Source organism: Pelmatolapia mariae, linkage group LG23 (assembly GCF_036321145.2).
Source record: "Pelmatolapia mariae isolate MD_Pm_ZW linkage group LG23, Pm_UMD_F_2, whole genome shotgun sequence".
Taxonomy (NCBI): Eukaryota; Metazoa; Chordata; class Actinopteri; order Cichliformes; family Cichlidae; genus Pelmatolapia; species Pelmatolapia mariae.
Window position 1 is genome coordinate 43263739 of NC_086246.1, and position 17210 is coordinate 43280948.

Here is a 17210-nt window from a genome sequence, read left to right on the forward strand (position 1 = left end):
ACCAAAAAAACATTTGTTAGACAGGCTTTTGGAGGCCATCAGTCAAAGCAGATCAGTTCCTCCTGGTATACTAATTATATTAAAAAAAAAAACAGTAACTTGTGGCATTAAATTAAACTTTAATTTCTAAATATAATTTGTCATCCACCATCCTCTTGTTGTGGTTAGAGTCCGATTGAACAGTGAGTAGTGATATGGAAATGAAACATCGTTGTTGTCAACAGGAATTCATCTAAACTAAGCTGGATTTTTCAACATTGTATTTTAATCAAAATCACATTTTGAAAATGTCCTCGTCTGTCAACAGATCTGAAAAAAATATTCACATTCAACTCCAACTCCTGTGTCAAGTGCTTTGAGCATACAAAGAATTTTCAATTTATATAAAATAAAATTCATTAGGACATTTTAAATCACCTAAACAGCAAGCTGCCTGTATGTGAGCCAACTTCATACAGTAAAACTTCACCTGATAAGTGGTTACTGTGTCAGTGTTACCTGTAGGAACTGTGTTTGCTGCTGGGTTAGTGGAGCTTGCCCTTGCTGCATGGCTGTGACCTGAGACTGCGGTTGAATCTGTTGCTCCTGTTGCTGTTGCTGCTGCGGAGCCTGTTGGGAAATGCTAATTGTCTGCGTCTGGCCCTGCTGCGGTGCAAAGGCCGTCACCACTTGACCCATAAACATGGTTGTGGGGACCATGACTGCCCCACATGTCATCTGCCCTGTCACTAGCTTGGTGAGCAGCTGGGGGCCTGCAGGAAACCTGTAAGGGTCAGGAAGTTAGTCAGGTCTGATAAGTCTAATTAGCCCAAATTGACATAAGGTCAATATATATGACCTTTTTTCACAATAAAAGTGCATTTTACCAAAATTAGTACTACATCAAATTGAAGTACTATGCACCACAGGGGGCACCATCAATGAACTCGAGCACTACTTAATAACATTTTCATTATGAAGAAATATAACAAATAGATTTAGATGAAGATTCACACCTAATCTGAGCCGAACGGTCCTGTGCAAATGTTGCCACAGCAGGAGTGTTGGGTCCAGTATTCTGCGCCAGGCTTGTGGCAATCTGAACCACATTAGCAGGACTTTGCTGAGGGATCATCATCGTGTTGTAGAGAGATGCAGGCAGTGGATTCTGTTGAGGCTGCAGCGTGTGCGACGACCTCTGAGGCTAAAATAAACAGAACCGGAGTCTATGACATGAGCATGCTGGATGGAAAAATCTATAACAAACACAGCTAAGCTATGAATTCAGCGTGTCAGTGAGAGGCAAAATGAGAACCGTTTAGCCTGTCTGACCTGCGAGAGTGCTGTGTTCTGTTCCCGTAGGAGTGTTTGCTGCTGGGATGGGGGCTGCACAGCATGTTGTTGCTGTATGCTGTTTTGCAGAGACCCTGCAGAAACCACCTGGCCCTGCATGCTGAGTGTACCCCCCTGCTGCCCACCATTCCCCTGGGCCATCTGTACAGAGCTCACATTTAGTCCTCCAGCCCCTTTCTGCAGGAACATCTGAGATACACATCACACATTCGAACTCCAGCTCTAATTATAACAGCAACACATGCACAATGTAAGCTGAATATAAAACAATTAAAAAGAAAACCTTTCATATATTTACTAGGCTATGTAATCATTCATTTGCAACACTTGTGCGCAGCTCTTCAGTCCTACCTGCAGACTCTGTCCCTGCACCCTCTGTAGCTCGTCCTGGATCTGCCGCAGCTCATCCTGCTGCCGCTGAATGTTGGCCTCGATCATTCTGGTCCTCTGCTCCAGCTGCTCTTTCAGGTGCTGCATGGCTTCTAACTGGCTGGAGAACTGGACCATTGACTGTTAAAGAATAAAGACATAGCAGTATGGCAGTGTATTTTAAATGTTCAATACGTATATTTTACAAATTGTTAAGGCTGAGGTCACATTCTCTGAGTACAAACAACTTCTTGCATGCTGACCACAGAACACATTTTAACCAACAGTGACCACTGGCTTAAAAATGTAACCAATTCAAACTGCAGCTCCAAGAATATCTGCTTAACGCTGGCAATAAAAGCAAGTGAATTCCTGAACACCCATAAAATTCTCAGCTTTAAAGCAGAAATAAACATATTTACAGCCTGCAAACTTTTCTTTGTTCTCTACAGCCAACTGACGGTTCATGACAACTGTGTGCAGGGGCTATATTTTTATTTAACTCACCTACATTTTTTAAAGACTTACAGTTACACATTTAAGCCATGTGGCTGCTTTGAGCAGCACAGGGTTGTCCAGACAAAAGACAGTTAAAGAAGTTGACTGCTTAATTTTCTCAGTAGGTAAATAAAAAAATCCAACATGCTGACGGTCAGACTACAGGCTACAGTAGTCCACAAACCAATAGATGGCATCATAGGGACTACGTCTACGTTTTATATATAAATATAGGCATTCCTGGGTTAACAGCCCCATCATGTCAGTGTGTGGGAGCTATACAGAGCTTTGCAGATCCATGTTCATTGGCTGTCCCATGTCATAAGGCAGTGTCAAACAGACACATAGGCTACTCTTGTTCATAATTGTGCTGTTGGACCTTCAGTTTATCAAGTGCCACACATAAGACATGATGGATAAAGAAGTTCTTTATAGTGAATTGAAAGTGAGCATTAAAACAAACAAAAAAAGCTGTCCACTGCAGTCATTGTCTGCTAGTTATACTTAAGAATCAGCAATATTAGACAATAAAAAAAAAAATGACGTGAATATCTTACTTGATTGTTGGTCGGAACTTGTTGCTGTTGTTGTTGTTGCTGTTGCTGCTGTTGTGGCTGCTGCGGCTGTTGTTGTGAAACCATGGATGACGCCACGTTCTGTCCTGTATTTTGGGAACTCAAGGACTGCTGATGGAAATAAAGACACCAAACAAAAGTTCTAAGTCCTAATGAAATCCCTCATGACCCAGAATACAGGTATCCTGAAATTTAACACCAGAGCGTGTGCGCTTGTCCATCCACTGACCTGACTGCTGATAGATGATCTCCGTTGTGATGTCATCTCCACAGCAGAGACCGACTGGCGACCTGGTGTACTCCTATCTCCCTGAAGCTTCATTTGTGATGCTGAAGGGCAAATATAAACATGATGCTCAGTTAATAATAAAAAGGAAATAGTTAATATACATCAAGCTTTGCTCAGCAGTGAACAGATGCTTGTACTTACAGGCTGGGTCAGACACAGCCGTGTGGGAAGATTTACGTGAGCTGCGAGACGAGGCCGATGGGGTCCGACTGTGGTCAAATCGCTCTAAGGCCTCTTTCAAGCTGAAAGTGTTGAGCTGGGACTCAGAGCCTGAATCCTGGGATTGCTGTAAACAATGCATTGTCACAAGGTCACTATGCTGTCCACCTCTTTAATTTTTACAAATCATACCTCATGTTGGTCTGACCTTCTCAGCGGTGATTTGAGGTGGTGATTCTTCAATTCCCAGCTCTCTGCGCTGTTCTGCTCTTACTTCAGCATAACTGCAGAGCAAAGACAATTAATGACACACACAGTTAGGGTTGGACACAACTTTCATAATTATGGCTCTGGAAATCACCAGAATACACCTGAATTTAAACAATTAAATTCAAGTTCAGACTTTCTGATTTCAAAGTTTGAACAGAAGTATATGGAAAATTAACAAATCATGACTTTTTTTAATATAAAGTTTAATACAATTGTAATACTACTACTATTAATAATAATATATATATATATATTTTTTTTTTTTGCTGCATTTGGCTGACTCTTATACATTTCAATATGTAAAAATATTTCCAGTAGCTTGTGTCTACTCCATAGTAATAAAACGCCACATCACTGAAAGCAAAGCATGTCATTATACTACCTCTAGGGTTTTACAGAGGACTGTGTGTTTTAGCTCGTGAGCAATGTCATATCAAAGGGTCAAGAGGGAAATCTTCATGCACCTTACGACCGTGTGTGTGCAGACAATAAACTCTGGCCTGGAGTTCCACTGGTGATAAGTAATGTAGTAATGGGTCTGAAGCCAAATCCATTGCTGCCCTTTGGTGAGGAATCTGTAGTAGCAGGACTTTCCTTTCCCATATTGCATTACTACACAGAAGCAAAGAGAAGATTTCAATACTCTGCTTTGGAAGCTCGAGAGGAAGTTGATAACTGCAGATGACCATGCTTCAGTGATCGCTGACAGAAGTGTACTCACAGTGTTCGTGACACTTGGCTAGTGTCTCAAGGTCATCTACATGATAGTAGTCATATCCTGATGTACCCAGGACCTCAAATGGGAGGTAACCTATGATGGGCGGCGCTCTGGACAAACACAGTAAACGTTATTGAAATGATTAACTGGAAGTCAATCAGGAAATGTCTTGTTCTTATGTTAAGTCATACATCCAGCAATATCTACCCCTAAATGACAACATGAAGCAATAAGGGAGTATATGTATGCATGTAGCTTCACCTGATGCTTTCACAGCATAAGGAAAATAAGTGTGTTTCTAAATGGTTCAGGGTAGCATGCCTAAACATTTTCAGTAATGAGAGTTGGGATAATTTGCTACTCCCAGCTCTCACCATTCACCAGGATGAAATGTCTGTATTCAGGTGTACAGTTTACCTTTCTACTAGCCCAGAAGAGCATGCTGTTGTAATGTTTAATGAGACTGATAAAGCTGATAAAGCTTCTTTTTTTAAAATCCCTGAATAAGATCATCGAGCTTTTGTAACTGTGAGAGCCAACTACATCTGTGTCTAAATTAGCTGCTGGTCACAGTTATACCTGTAGTTCATTTCATTTGGTCTGTCCCAAGGAAAACACATTGCGACGCCGTGTTTCTGAGTTCATGTTCACACCTTTTTTTTTTAAACATATTAAGTGGTGTAAGCATGAAGGAGGAGCTTCAGCCCTCAGGCTATCTGACTTCTGAACTACCTACTATTCTTATCTTACACACCTTAACCTTGGACTTCTATCATTCAACCTTAACTGAATGACATTTGCACGTCACAATGTTTATTGCATCATTATGCAGGCACTATTTCGACACTGATTAAAATTTTTATTATTATTCTTCCATGCTGGAGACAGCTGTGGCCAGAACGGATCTTTTGGGTTGTCTATCCCATTCACGTAATATATCAGGAATGCCTGGCGGGAATGTCATCACATCTGGGATAAATATTAACTTTGAATTAAGGATGAACTCATTACAATTTACCCATTTTTTTGCACAAAGGTCACTCTGATCTACCAAAACGAGATTTCAGCCAAAACTCAAGAAAGTCTGCACTAATTATGAAAAACATCTTTGAAATAATAAAAGTATTAAGTTACTCCATTTTATTTTTATAAAGGTAAAAAATCAGCTACACTGAAACATAACCTAGGATATCAACTGAAACGTGCATGGTTTCAGAGGCATACAAATGTGAATGCTTGCTTACTTTCAAGTCCTCTTATCCCCCCCCCAAACATCTATTTGTGTAAAAAAAAAAATAAAATATATATATATATATATATATATATATATATATATATATATATATATATATATATATATATATATATATATATATATATATATATATATATATATATATATATATATATAAATAAATATTCCAGATCCATGAGCTTTCAAACAATATGTTTTACAATATATAGTTGTGTACATATTCAACAAAAACAAATATCAATCCTGAAGTTAGAGTGACTGACAGGATGTGTAGTGTTAGTGATATCACCCCAAGTCATCAGCACCATGTGGAAGCCACGTGGGAAATAAAGCAAAAATGCTGGTGACCGATAGCAGGTCAGGTTGACCTCACTCTTCTTTTATAATTATAATTATGTTTCCTGACCACAAGCCTTCATAAAAGCAAGCCTGCTGTGTAATAAATAATGACAGAAGTGTTACAAAACATGAGTCTTTTCGATTTGGTCTCTCACAAAAATCAACAATTCTGATTTAACAAAAAAGCCACGCAGTCACATACCATAACCATGGTTTAAAAAAAAAAAAAGGTCATTCTTTATAAATATAGGTCAGTGACTTTCACACCAAATCAAGTAGGTTAGGTTTGACTAAACACTTAATACTGATCCATTGTAGCACAAACTGAAAATTAAGTTATGCATTTACACTGATAAATTGGAAAAGAATTACCTGTGGTCCAGGAAGAGAAATTTCCACTCTAAACTATGTCTGGATGTAAATTCCTCATTAGGCTCTTCTACTGTGCACATCTCCTATTGGTGCAAGGGGAGAATATAGAACTTAGAAGAAATAAATATACACATATAAAACTAAATTTTTTAACCACAGTTAGACTGAACCTACTCGAGTCCAACTCTAAACTACACACAGTATATTGTCTTAAAAAGAGCCTTTTAAACTTGTGCAGTATGACAAATTACATGATCAATCATCCCTGTTTGTTCAGCAATGCAAGTTCTGGTTTATTTTCAACTTGTTTTATCCATTTAGGTTCTGCCATCTCCAGTAAAACAGCCCAGGTTTTTTTTGACAGTGATATGTCAACATAACCCCTCCCCCATTTTTAAATGAGGTAAAAAAGTTATTCCCAGCAGAGGCAAGAGGGAACTACACATGATAAATGACAAGGGCCCAAATCATTTTTCCTCAGGTGACCATTACTGCTGAGCCCTGTCCTAATTAAAGCTACCTTAAGAGCCCTAAAGCAAGAAACTGAATGTGTGTCAACCAGATAAAAGGAGAAGCAGTTAAAGATTATCACCTTGATAAACTGTGGTTTGGCTAGCCTCACAGTGGCTATGAGACACACTCTGTCTTCAAAGGCAGAGTGAAGTGATCGCTGGATCACTCCATCGAAACCATTTCGGGTACAGTTAGGCACTGGTAAAAAAGAATGGGAACAAAGCAAAGTTAATCCTTTCACACAAAATCCCTGCTCTACATTCTGACTCTGTGTACTGTAACTTACCATTATTCAGGGACTTGAAGTTTCCAATAAACTTTACATATTCATACACGGGGGGCTCTTTGGGGTCGATTGTCCCTCGGAGCATGTGGCAACAGAACTCTAGCTGATTTTTTGCTATAACAATAATAATAATAATAATAATAATAATAATAGCAATAGCTTAAACATAAGAATTGAAGAACAAAAACAGCAGCTGAAGACAGATAACATATCCAACCTACTTTTAAGATACTCAGGTGTCAATGTTTCTCCTTCCATGACATGAGAGGACAGAGCCTTGTACACCTCTGAATGCTCCCCCACAGGCAAGAAATTTAACAAGTTCTGATCAACAAGATCAGACTGGGGAAAAACAAAACCAATGAATATGTTTATTACCAAATGTTTCATCAGTGAACTACTGACTTTATTTATTATTTAAAACTTATACTCACTGGTAAATGTTCTAGTAGGGAAGTCACACTCTCAGAGACATAGATTATATTCCCATCAGCCATAATTGCAAGGAAAAATCCATCTAACGCCTAATAGAAACAAAGGTTAGATAATATTTCATCTATATTTTTGCATAGAAACAAAAGGAAAATAAGTGCGAGAAATTGCCTTACCTCCAACATCAGCTGAGTGAACTCTTCATTACTAAGAAAAGGAGGTTTCCAGTCTTGTCTGATCTCAGTTGACTCTGACTGAGCTGCGATTTCTGATAAAGTAGACATAACGCATGTAACTTATAACTCTGTGAATTTAAAAAGGCACCCATTATGCTTTACCTTATGGACCATTAAAGTGGTCAGTATATGTAATCCCAGTAAGCCAAATGTTCGTGTTTCAGAATGCCCAAAGCAGTCAGTTTCAGCTAATTTTTGTGACCCTAATATGGGTCCACACAGAATTTGTTTGCAAGAGGCAGTCAATCAGAAGCAAGTTGGCTTGAAGGGAAAGAGCTAAAACATTTCATTTTAAACTAAGGATGAACTGAGGGATAAACCCACTACCATTCTAATTAATTCTAGTGGTTATTAGAGTTTCTCACCTTTGTGTTTGTGCAGAAAGTCGATACTTTTCTGCAAAATAGTGGACTTGTCCATCTTCCGGGTGTTGCCCGGCAGCATTGTACCCAACTCCTTGATGAGGACATTGAACTGGTCTCTGCGCTTCTTCTCAGATTTGTTACGGGACACGCTGGTTATTTAGAAGAACAAATATTAATAAAAGTTAGAGGACATCTTAACTAGGAACACTTATCAAAATCTTGTTCACGGTAGCTCTAATAATTCAAAACGATATCTAAAATCAACTCTTGTAACAACTACAATAGCAGTTTAATGGAGAATGTAACTTCACTGAATGCATTTGATATGAAAACAAACCCGAGATCTTACCGTTTTGCTTTGTCCTTTTCATCTTCTTCCATTAACCCATCAAAAATACTACTGTCATCCCTGCAGAATGGACAAACCAACAGTTATATCAGATCCTTTAACATTTACAGTGAACTCTTTGATAAGAAAATCTCTCCTAGAAAACATGAAGACATCAAACTCAGGCACTGTAAATCCCTAAATTACTTTGATCTTAATCTTCAAAAAAAGGAAAAAAAGAAATCACTGTTAATTAGATGCATGAGAACTGTGGGCTGAATGTGTTTTGGATTTTCTTCATGTCCCACTATTTTTTTAAATCAACAATAAAAAAAACTAGCCAAATGTTTGACTCACTGGTCAATGCTCGAGGTCATTTTGTATCCTGTTCAGGGTCGCAGTGTCGGTGAGGGGTCTTTTAATCGTGAGGTAGACATTTGTGAATAAACCTTTGAAGAAAAACACCCATAAAATGGCAGAGTGTCAAAGAATCAAAAAACTTCAGACACGAGCAAATCAGATGGTAAAGACATTTCACCTTACTGACAGTACAGCCAGTTCTGTGAGAGGATGAGGAAGGTGCTGCTGGGTGAAGGTAGAGTACAGGTGGACACTCTGTGATAGGGGTGTGCTTTTATGAGTCTTGGAGGATATTCTCTCAAAGTCTCTCTTACCAGGCTGCAGAAAATAGCTAAAAGTTCTTCAGGGTGCTGCGTCTTTCGTCTGCTTAGGGTGTAAGTCTGGCACATGGCAGCAACATCTGAGTCTATGAGACAAAAAGACACAACAACCGAGGCCGTCATTGAAAGATTAGAGAACCATGATATATGAGATTGATTTATATATAAAAAAAAAAAAAAGTAAAAATAAAAAAACAAGCATTTATAAGAATTCTGCCTACATTTATGCCTGAGGGTTGAAATTACTCCTTATTCTTTCATAAATATAAATACATTATAACAATGGTGGATGCTAATATGATCAACGATCATGTCCCATGTTTGTTTAGATATGCAGCTGTGTGGAGCTCTCTCTCCTCTCTGCAAGGTAGGTGGGTGAGTGTGTTTGCTGCTCAGACCAGGCGAGACTGCTGATTGGCTGGTTTGAAGAAACTGCTGTGTACAGACTGGACAGCCACCCCTTAACCTCCTTGCCTCCTCTCCACTCAATAAAGAGCTAGCAGTTAGGCAGCTAATAGCACTGTGTGTTTGCGTGAGAACACTGGTTCTAAGAGTTGAATCTTAACACTATGTATGGAAGTGACATATAGGTTAAGAGCTATTGGTTACAGTTTATTTTAATACTACTGTATTACTATTGGCTCTGTATGATGTCAGTGACAGAGGATAAAGCTCAGCTTCAAATGGGAAGGGAGCTAAAACAGCTTATTTCAGAACCAGATGAACTAATGGGCAACACCAAGGTCCAGTATAAGATAAGGTTAAGTTTGAACTGTGAATCCTGCAAAACTGCTTTACCTGAATTCAAGAATAGAACTGACGACCTGCAATTGTTACTCACTCTTAATGTGGCAGCACAACATCAGCACTCACATCAGCACAGTGAATTTTGCTGTTGCTGTTGAATGTATGACTATAATCACCTGCATCCACCACAGCTTATATTAAGGTGGTGCTTTAATAGGGGTCACATCCTACATGTGCAACAGAGACGCTGAGGAAAGCCAAAGGCTGAAATGAGTCAGTTTCTTTCTGCTGCCATGTAATATTAAAACCATTACATATAGTAAACAATTGTGAGTGCTGATGTTCTCATCAATTTTTTTGGAGTTTTCAGTGGTTCAGCATCAATGAGACTGTTCTTTTTGTGTAGTATAATGTGGTAATACATCCCTTTACTTTAATAAAACCAAGTGGAGTTCAGTACTACATGAAATTGTCATTGAGTAGTTTCTTTGGCAATCCCTTGTGTGTTTTGCCAATGAAGCAGCAGCAGAATGTGTTGGGTTTGCAATAGCTGTAACCTCAAACAGCTCTGTCACAGAGAGTGAACAGTAAACAGTGAGGCTGTTATCAATTACATAAAATTACACTGGATTATATGCTCCATTGCTAACTGCAAATCCCCCAAGCAATCTAAAGGACTCTAAATACTAACAAACTCAAACAACAAAAACAAACAAGTAAAATAAAAAAAATATTAATAGATGTGCAGTTGCACAAAAAAAGAAAATCCTGTGGATTACAATTTTTGAATTAATTACTTATAAATTGATGTTTGATCGTCATAGTCATAACTGTAATCAAACACATTATGGTTTAACTACAAACATACTTTTTAGGCCATTGTAAAAACCTTGGCTAGTAGGGTTTGGTTCGAGTGCAACATCCCCAAAAAAAAAAAAAAAAAAAAAAGGAAATGGTGACAGAAGTAATTTTAAAAGCGATAAAAAAAAGAAAAAGAAAAAGAAATTAGGGTACTTACTACCAAATATTTGCCTGCTTGTGTGCTGCTGTGTCAGATATACAAGAATCTGTCTTGATTTAAATAAGCCACAAATGCAACCATCAATAACTGAAATACTCTTTCTACCACCCATCTCTACTATCTATTCTCTTTGCCCAGGTACACTAGATTTCGAATTAAAATGAGAAAGCCCGCTGGGTCTCTAGCCTAAATATTTGACCCATTTACTTCATGAACCAGTTACCGTCACAACCTATGTGGGAGGCTTTCTCAACATAACGGCCTATTTGTGTTGATGAGAAAATCCCTTCAGTGTTCTTCCCCATGAATCTTGGTAGACATAAAGAGTTTAAATTAGGCCTGTTATTCTGTGCAACATTTGGTAAAGCCAGAAAGAAGAATTACACCTACACTCACCGATAGAATGGGTGAGTGTAGGTGTATTATTACAGTACACAAAGCTCTTCAGTTAATTGAAATAAAAAAATAAAAACTACTGGAAATGAACTGGAAATAAAAAAACAATAAAAATAAAGCTACTTTCAGCAGTTGCCTTATTCACAGGGAGTCACCACAGCGGTAGCATTGCATATTTAAACTGAATCAAGCAATCAACCCACCCTTGAAATCAACTAAAACTAAAGTGTATTGAAAACTCAAAAAAAAAAAAAAAACAAAACAAAGAAAATTAGGTAAAAAACATAACTCTGGATCCAATATGCATATTTATGGTACATTTCAAAAAGTATACATCAGCCACCTCACATAATTAAAATATAGTTCTTTTTAATGTGATTTAAAATATTTCTGTCTTATTTACTTTTCATATTCCATTGAAATCTAGTCATCAAAGTGTTGCAATTCAGAAAATGCTTTGTAAAAAGAGTATAATGAGCTAGAGCTTCAATGTACACATTTTCATTCAGTAATTTGTTCTTTCCATTCATTTAAAGTTTTTATCTTATTTAGCAGCACGGTGGCACGGTGTTTAGCACTGTTGCCGCACAGCAAGAAGGTCCTGAGATCAATTCCACCATCAGGCCCGGGGTCTTTCTGTGTGGAGTTTGCATGTTCTCCCCGTGTTTGCGTGGGTTCCCTCCGGGTACTCCGGCTCCCACAGTCCAAAGACATGCAGTTTGTGGGGATAGGTTAACTGATTAGTCTAAATTGCCTATAGGTGTGAATGCGGGAGTGAATGTGAGTGCGAATGATTGTCTGTCTCTGTGTGTTAGCCCTGCGACAGACTGGCGACCTGTCCAGGGTGTACCCCGCCTCTCGCCCTATGACAGCTGGGATAGGCTCCAGCACCCCCCGCGACACTGAAAAGGAGAAGCGGATGGATCTTATTTATTTATATGTACAGGATTTTTGGTTTTTGTCAAAAGGGGGGGAAAAAACTACAAATAATGACATAAAAACTATTTTCACCATCATATATGGTGATGCCAGAACTTCAGAAGCCTAAAACATTTTTAAACAGATGCGAACACTGTCTACTTAAAACTGATTAAAGTACATAAATAACTGAGATATGAACTAGCGAGCAACACTCGCAGGTATAGTACGTGTGTAATGGAAACTTCAGTCAGCAATTACAATACTGGTTTAAAAAAAGGATTTCTATTGGTTGGAATAAACTTGCTGTCAAGTCAATCAAAATAAGGAAGGAAGTTGGCACTGGAAGTGTTTACACCTTCATGTTGGGACAGTGGAAAAAATGAAGGTAAGAGGGAGGAGTAGGTTCTGTCATGGCCCACTGACTTTCAGCTATGCAGTGTTATTTTACTGCACCCTACATGTGACGCTTTTCACACAAATACATTAGAGAGTGGATGGCTTATCTGAGATTAAACCTTTGTCAACACAAGTGGCCAACTACACATTGCCACAGCACTGTAAAAGGGAGCGGTGAGTTGTAGTAAAGAGCGTTATCTAAAGATTTAGTACCAACAGACACAAAGAGCTTTTCCTTTTTGGCTGTACATCATCTTAAAAGCAGACAAGCTAAACTGGATTGCAAATTAAGACGGGGGGGGGGCGGAGAAAAAAAGAAAAAAGAAAAGGCAACAGAGGCCATCGGATGTAAGACAATTTCATAAATAAATTGGCTATATTAGAGCACAATGAAAGACAGAAAGAAAACATTGTAGTTGAAGCAGTAGCTTTCGGCACAGAGCGAACGTTGTGTAACTGGGAGAACAGGCGTTGTATAACTGTGATGTCATCTGTGCTTCACTGACCTGCTGGCCCAGTGACCTACTTTCCTCCTCCTCCGATCTAACTTAATCACAGCTCCACAAGCAACACCTTCCTCTTCTCCCTAATAACACTACACTCTGTCAACACAAATCCTTAGTATTCCACAGCATGTATACTTCACAAAAGGTGTGAAGAGGGAGTCAAACTGCCTGCATCTCACGTTTCCTCATTTAATCACATGATTTAGAAAGCCTTCCTGGTGTTTCCTAAGCCTCAGCGGGCACCAACGTCAAGGAAGAAAGCAATGAAGATGTGCTGCATTTTCATCGGGCTTTAATAACGTCAACCATGTAGACCACCGGGAGAGATCCAAACAGCCTCACTCACATATGCATTTTTCACACAGAAACATCTCAAAAAGCAGACTGACGACAGTCATTTATCATAATTTTTATGTGGCTCACACAACATTGTTGAATGCCTGTATGTGGGTGTGTGCATTCAGATGTAGGGCACCAGAGCTCTGAGGATATGAGTCACTCTGAAGTGGATCTATGGCGCCGCTCGTCACGCACTCCGCCACACCCCGGCGCTGAGATGCCAACACAGCAACTGTGCCAATGGGCAACACCATAGCAACCGGCCTCACAGTGCAGTGTAAAAATAGCTCAGCCGAATTCCTCCGCAGCTGATACTCTCTCCATCATACACTAAGAATTATTAGACTACCGCGAGCGACTCCTTTTGTCATGAACTGGAGTCTGTGGATGTGAAACACTCTGCAGGTTCCACCTGTGCAGCAGTGCAGTAACACATGTGTTCTGTAAACATTACTGCACTGTTGTCTTCATGCAGTGAACATGGCTACGCAGCAATTCAAACAGTACTTTTTGTCCCTAACCTATAATAAAGCAGATTCTACTTGTGAGGCAGAGCACTTTTACTTCTCAGTTAAGGGGGTCGTGGAAAGCAGAGAAAAAGAGCCAAAGATCCAAAAATGGATAGAAGATAGAATACAGCAAAAGCAGCTTCACATATGACTTAGTAAGCTCGGAAATTAACAAAAAAAAATTAACAAAACACTAGATTACTACAATTTATCTCACCAGAAATACTTCGTTAAATTATTTTAAAGCCCTGTCCACATATAGAGCAATAAACACAATGCTAACCGTAGGTCACAAGTGGGAATTAATGCCTTCAGCTGTGTAGGTAACCCGGTAATGTATTTACAAGGTTACCTATGCGTTAGTCAGTGGTATCCTTTGTTACCTTTCGTGGTCATGTCACGAAAGATAACAAATCAATCAATCACTTCCCCCTCAGAGCAGAGAAAATTTTAACTTGCTGCTTCTAGTCATTAAAAGTTACTGTTCCTGCTGTCGCTGAAAGTCTTTGAATTTCACTGACATTCTGCGGTCACTGGTCCCTACATCACTGACAGCCTCTTCCTATGTGCATGTAATGTGGTTGTATTAACTTTCTGCACTGGTCTGTTGATGTTAACAGTGAGGAAAGCACACAATTTTATAACTGAAGAATGTTACTTAAGGTCCTTCAATACACTGATGATTTGTACAGATGTTGTTTGATTTTAAAAATTAGACTGTCCTCGGGTTTGGATATTTTGTTTTGTTTGTTTGTTGGCTTTTAGCCCAAAATTCTATAATTTTCTCTCATTTATGCCTCAACCAAACTAGAGTAAAAGTAGTCCACCAACCTCCTTCTACAAGAAAGAAAATTAAATAAATAAAATAAACATCATCAGTGGTGATTGCTTTTAATATTTTCCACCAACTACACAGAGATTCTGAGTGTGCAGCAACCTCTCGGCACCCGCTTTCGATCACAAAACTACTACAAAGGTCGCTAGGTGGAGGGCAACCTGTCTCAATCACAACAATTGCAGTCTGACATGGAATGACTACAATTACTATCAGACAGACTGGTTAGAGCAGGGTGATATGGCCAAAAATATTTATCACGATATATATTTGAAAATTTGCGATAACGATATAACTGACGATATAATTGATGCGAGACAAAGTACAACTCCACAACTTTACTAGCACAAAAAAACACCATCCATTTATTTTCACTTAAACAAGAAGCTGTTTTTTTTATGTGCATTAAAGCTATATAAAAATTTAACAGTGCAAATGCAAATTCCTTGCTGAAAGTTTAACCAAAAGGCATTTCCAGTAGAAATGGGCTGACATATCCTGAGCATAACCATGTATAATATCCACTGAAGTTAAAAAGAGTTGCTTTGCAACATTAAACTGCAGTGTGCCAAATAAAAAAGCCAAATACATATTTTTCGGACCATAAGGTGCACGGGATTATAAGGCACATTAAGCGAAACAAAGCAGTCAGATAAATCAAACTTTATTCAACTCATTCTTCTTGCTTCCTCCACTTCTGTACCATTGATTCATTAATGCTGTATTATATCACAGCTGCTCTATTCCCATGTTGTTGCAGTATATTAATGACTAACCTTCTATTGTGGATGGATTATCTCAGTTGTTCTCCTGACTAAAGTTTGGTCCGTTTACAGCATCCTGCTATGCGATTGCATTTGTCTCTAACCACCAGGAAACTTCACGTTAACTTTTATTGAGTGGAAAAGTGTTAGCCTTGATTCCTCCAGCTTCACTGTTTATGTTATGCTAACATAGCTGTGTCGCTAGCGATCACGTAGCACATCATTACATACCAGCTAGCCCAACTTCAGTAACCTTACAAACGTCACTGCTGTTTAGTTTCCTGTCTTCATTTATGTTGGAAGTGATAGCAGAGCTGTACGTTTGAATTTTTTCAGAAATCTCTCAGTCAGAACATGCTATATCATGCTTAGGTAACTAGCGAAACTAGCGAGCTAACTTCCGCTAGCTTCCTGCTAACTTCTAACTCCGTTAAATGTAATAAATTCTGTTTTCATGTATGCCTGGATCTTAAACTTCATAGTTACACCTGGTAAAGCAGCAATGCTGATCATTTTATTAAAGATGAAAGAATTTAGACAGTTTTTAACTCTTAGTGATGCTGCAGTGTTTGTTTGACTTTGGGACCTGAAGCGGAGGGAGTTTAGGACCCAGATTACTCCCAGATTTACGAGCACCTTAGTCCGACAAATACGGCAATAACGACAGCCCGCTTGCATGTTCTACAAAAAAAATGTGCTTTGTTGTGTATCTGACGGACAAACACCAAACCAGTTCCACATCACTGAAGTGGCACCATTTTTACAAACTAATTCTGGTTCATCCGTTTCACTCAACAATCGGCCATGTGCGTATGAAAACAAAGGCACTGCGCATGCGCGTTTGACCCATATTCTATCGCGATATTTCATTTTCCTATCGTTGCCTAACATTATACCGGTATTACCGTGAACGGTATAATATGGCCCAGCCCTAAGACTGGTGAAAGTTTTATTATTAATTCTCATCCAATTCATTGCCAAAATGTTGCAATCAATCTTAGTCAGTCTGCACTGGTGAGCACAAATTGCCTGCGACATGTCTCTGTAGTTGTTTGCAATAATTTTGGTTATGCCGCAATTTCCAAATGCCTAATGTGACTATAGCAATAAACAACTGGTAAATTAGTCACAGGGAATATCCCTAGTTTACACTGGACAGTATTAAATAACTGTATAATGATTATATTCCACTCTAATGAGAGCAGGAATCATTTGTTCATATGCAGGCTGGAGCAGCAGCTACTAACACAGATGCACAATAAAGCCCCAGACAGCTCCACCTGTCATGGTTATTTAAAATGAAAATGTCAGGATGAAAATGTTTTCTCCCTCACAATGTTATTAAAACAAGACCTTTTGTTATGGTGTTATTCATCAGTATTCTGTCTTCAAAGCATTCAAAGAAGTCAAGAAGTCTGCGGTTATGCTTGCTTGCAGATGCGCAGCTTGACAGATGCGAATGAAAAGTTTTTACCTTTTACATTCATAAAAACCAGATACATCAGTAATCTAGACAAGACAATCAGAAAACCCATCAGTTATTTTCAGTGACTTATCCTGTGAATATGACGCTTTTAACACCAAATATTTGGGCCAAGACTTCCTGGTTTTATTAGATTGATTATCGATCACTTTTATTATCAAAACTTACACATTATATGCTTAACTCAGCTATAATCTTATGATATTTAGTTGACTAAAACTACAGGGTGGGCCATTTATATGGATACACCGTAATAACATGGGAATGGTTGGTGATA

At 38.7% G+C, this 17210-nt stretch overlaps 1 protein-coding gene across 3 annotated transcripts in view; it reads right to left on the bottom strand.

Annotated features, from left to right (window-relative positions):
* Positions 1 to 17210, bottom strand: part of clocka (clock circadian regulator a) — a 32304-nt gene that overhangs the window by 2208 nt on the left and 12886 nt on the right. Inside the window, exons 3-22 of one of the 3 annotated variants that reach the window (XM_063466000.1) lie at positions 8875 to 9102; positions 8694 to 8785; positions 8358 to 8417; positions 8009 to 8157; positions 7584 to 7675; positions 7410 to 7499; positions 7197 to 7317; positions 6976 to 7089; positions 6769 to 6887; positions 6177 to 6259; positions 4214 to 4320; positions 3957 to 4104; positions 3431 to 3506; positions 3205 to 3349; positions 3004 to 3104; positions 2757 to 2882; positions 1684 to 1842; positions 1312 to 1521; positions 996 to 1183; positions 499 to 763 (exon numbers count right to left, since the gene is read on the bottom strand). In XM_063466000.1, the coding sequence (XP_063322070.1) occupies positions 499 to 763; positions 996 to 1183; positions 1312 to 1521; positions 1684 to 1842; positions 2757 to 2882; positions 3004 to 3104; positions 3205 to 3349; positions 3431 to 3506; positions 3957 to 4104; positions 4214 to 4320; positions 6177 to 6259; positions 6769 to 6887; positions 6976 to 7089; positions 7197 to 7317; positions 7410 to 7499; positions 7584 to 7675; positions 8009 to 8157; positions 8358 to 8417; positions 8694 to 8713 (2373 nt within the window). In that variant the 5' untranslated portion in view covers positions 8714 to 8785; positions 8875 to 9102. Of the gene's footprint in view, positions 1 to 498; positions 764 to 995; positions 1184 to 1311; positions 1522 to 1683; positions 1843 to 2756; positions 2886 to 3003; positions 3105 to 3204; positions 3350 to 3430; positions 3507 to 3956; positions 4105 to 4213; positions 4321 to 6176; positions 6260 to 6768; positions 6888 to 6975; positions 7090 to 7196; positions 7318 to 7409; positions 7500 to 7583; positions 7676 to 8008; positions 8158 to 8357; positions 8418 to 8693; positions 8786 to 8874; positions 9103 to 17210 lie in introns of all 3 variants that reach the window. The other 2 variants (XM_065469691.1, XM_065469690.1) reach the window with 2 other exon arrangements.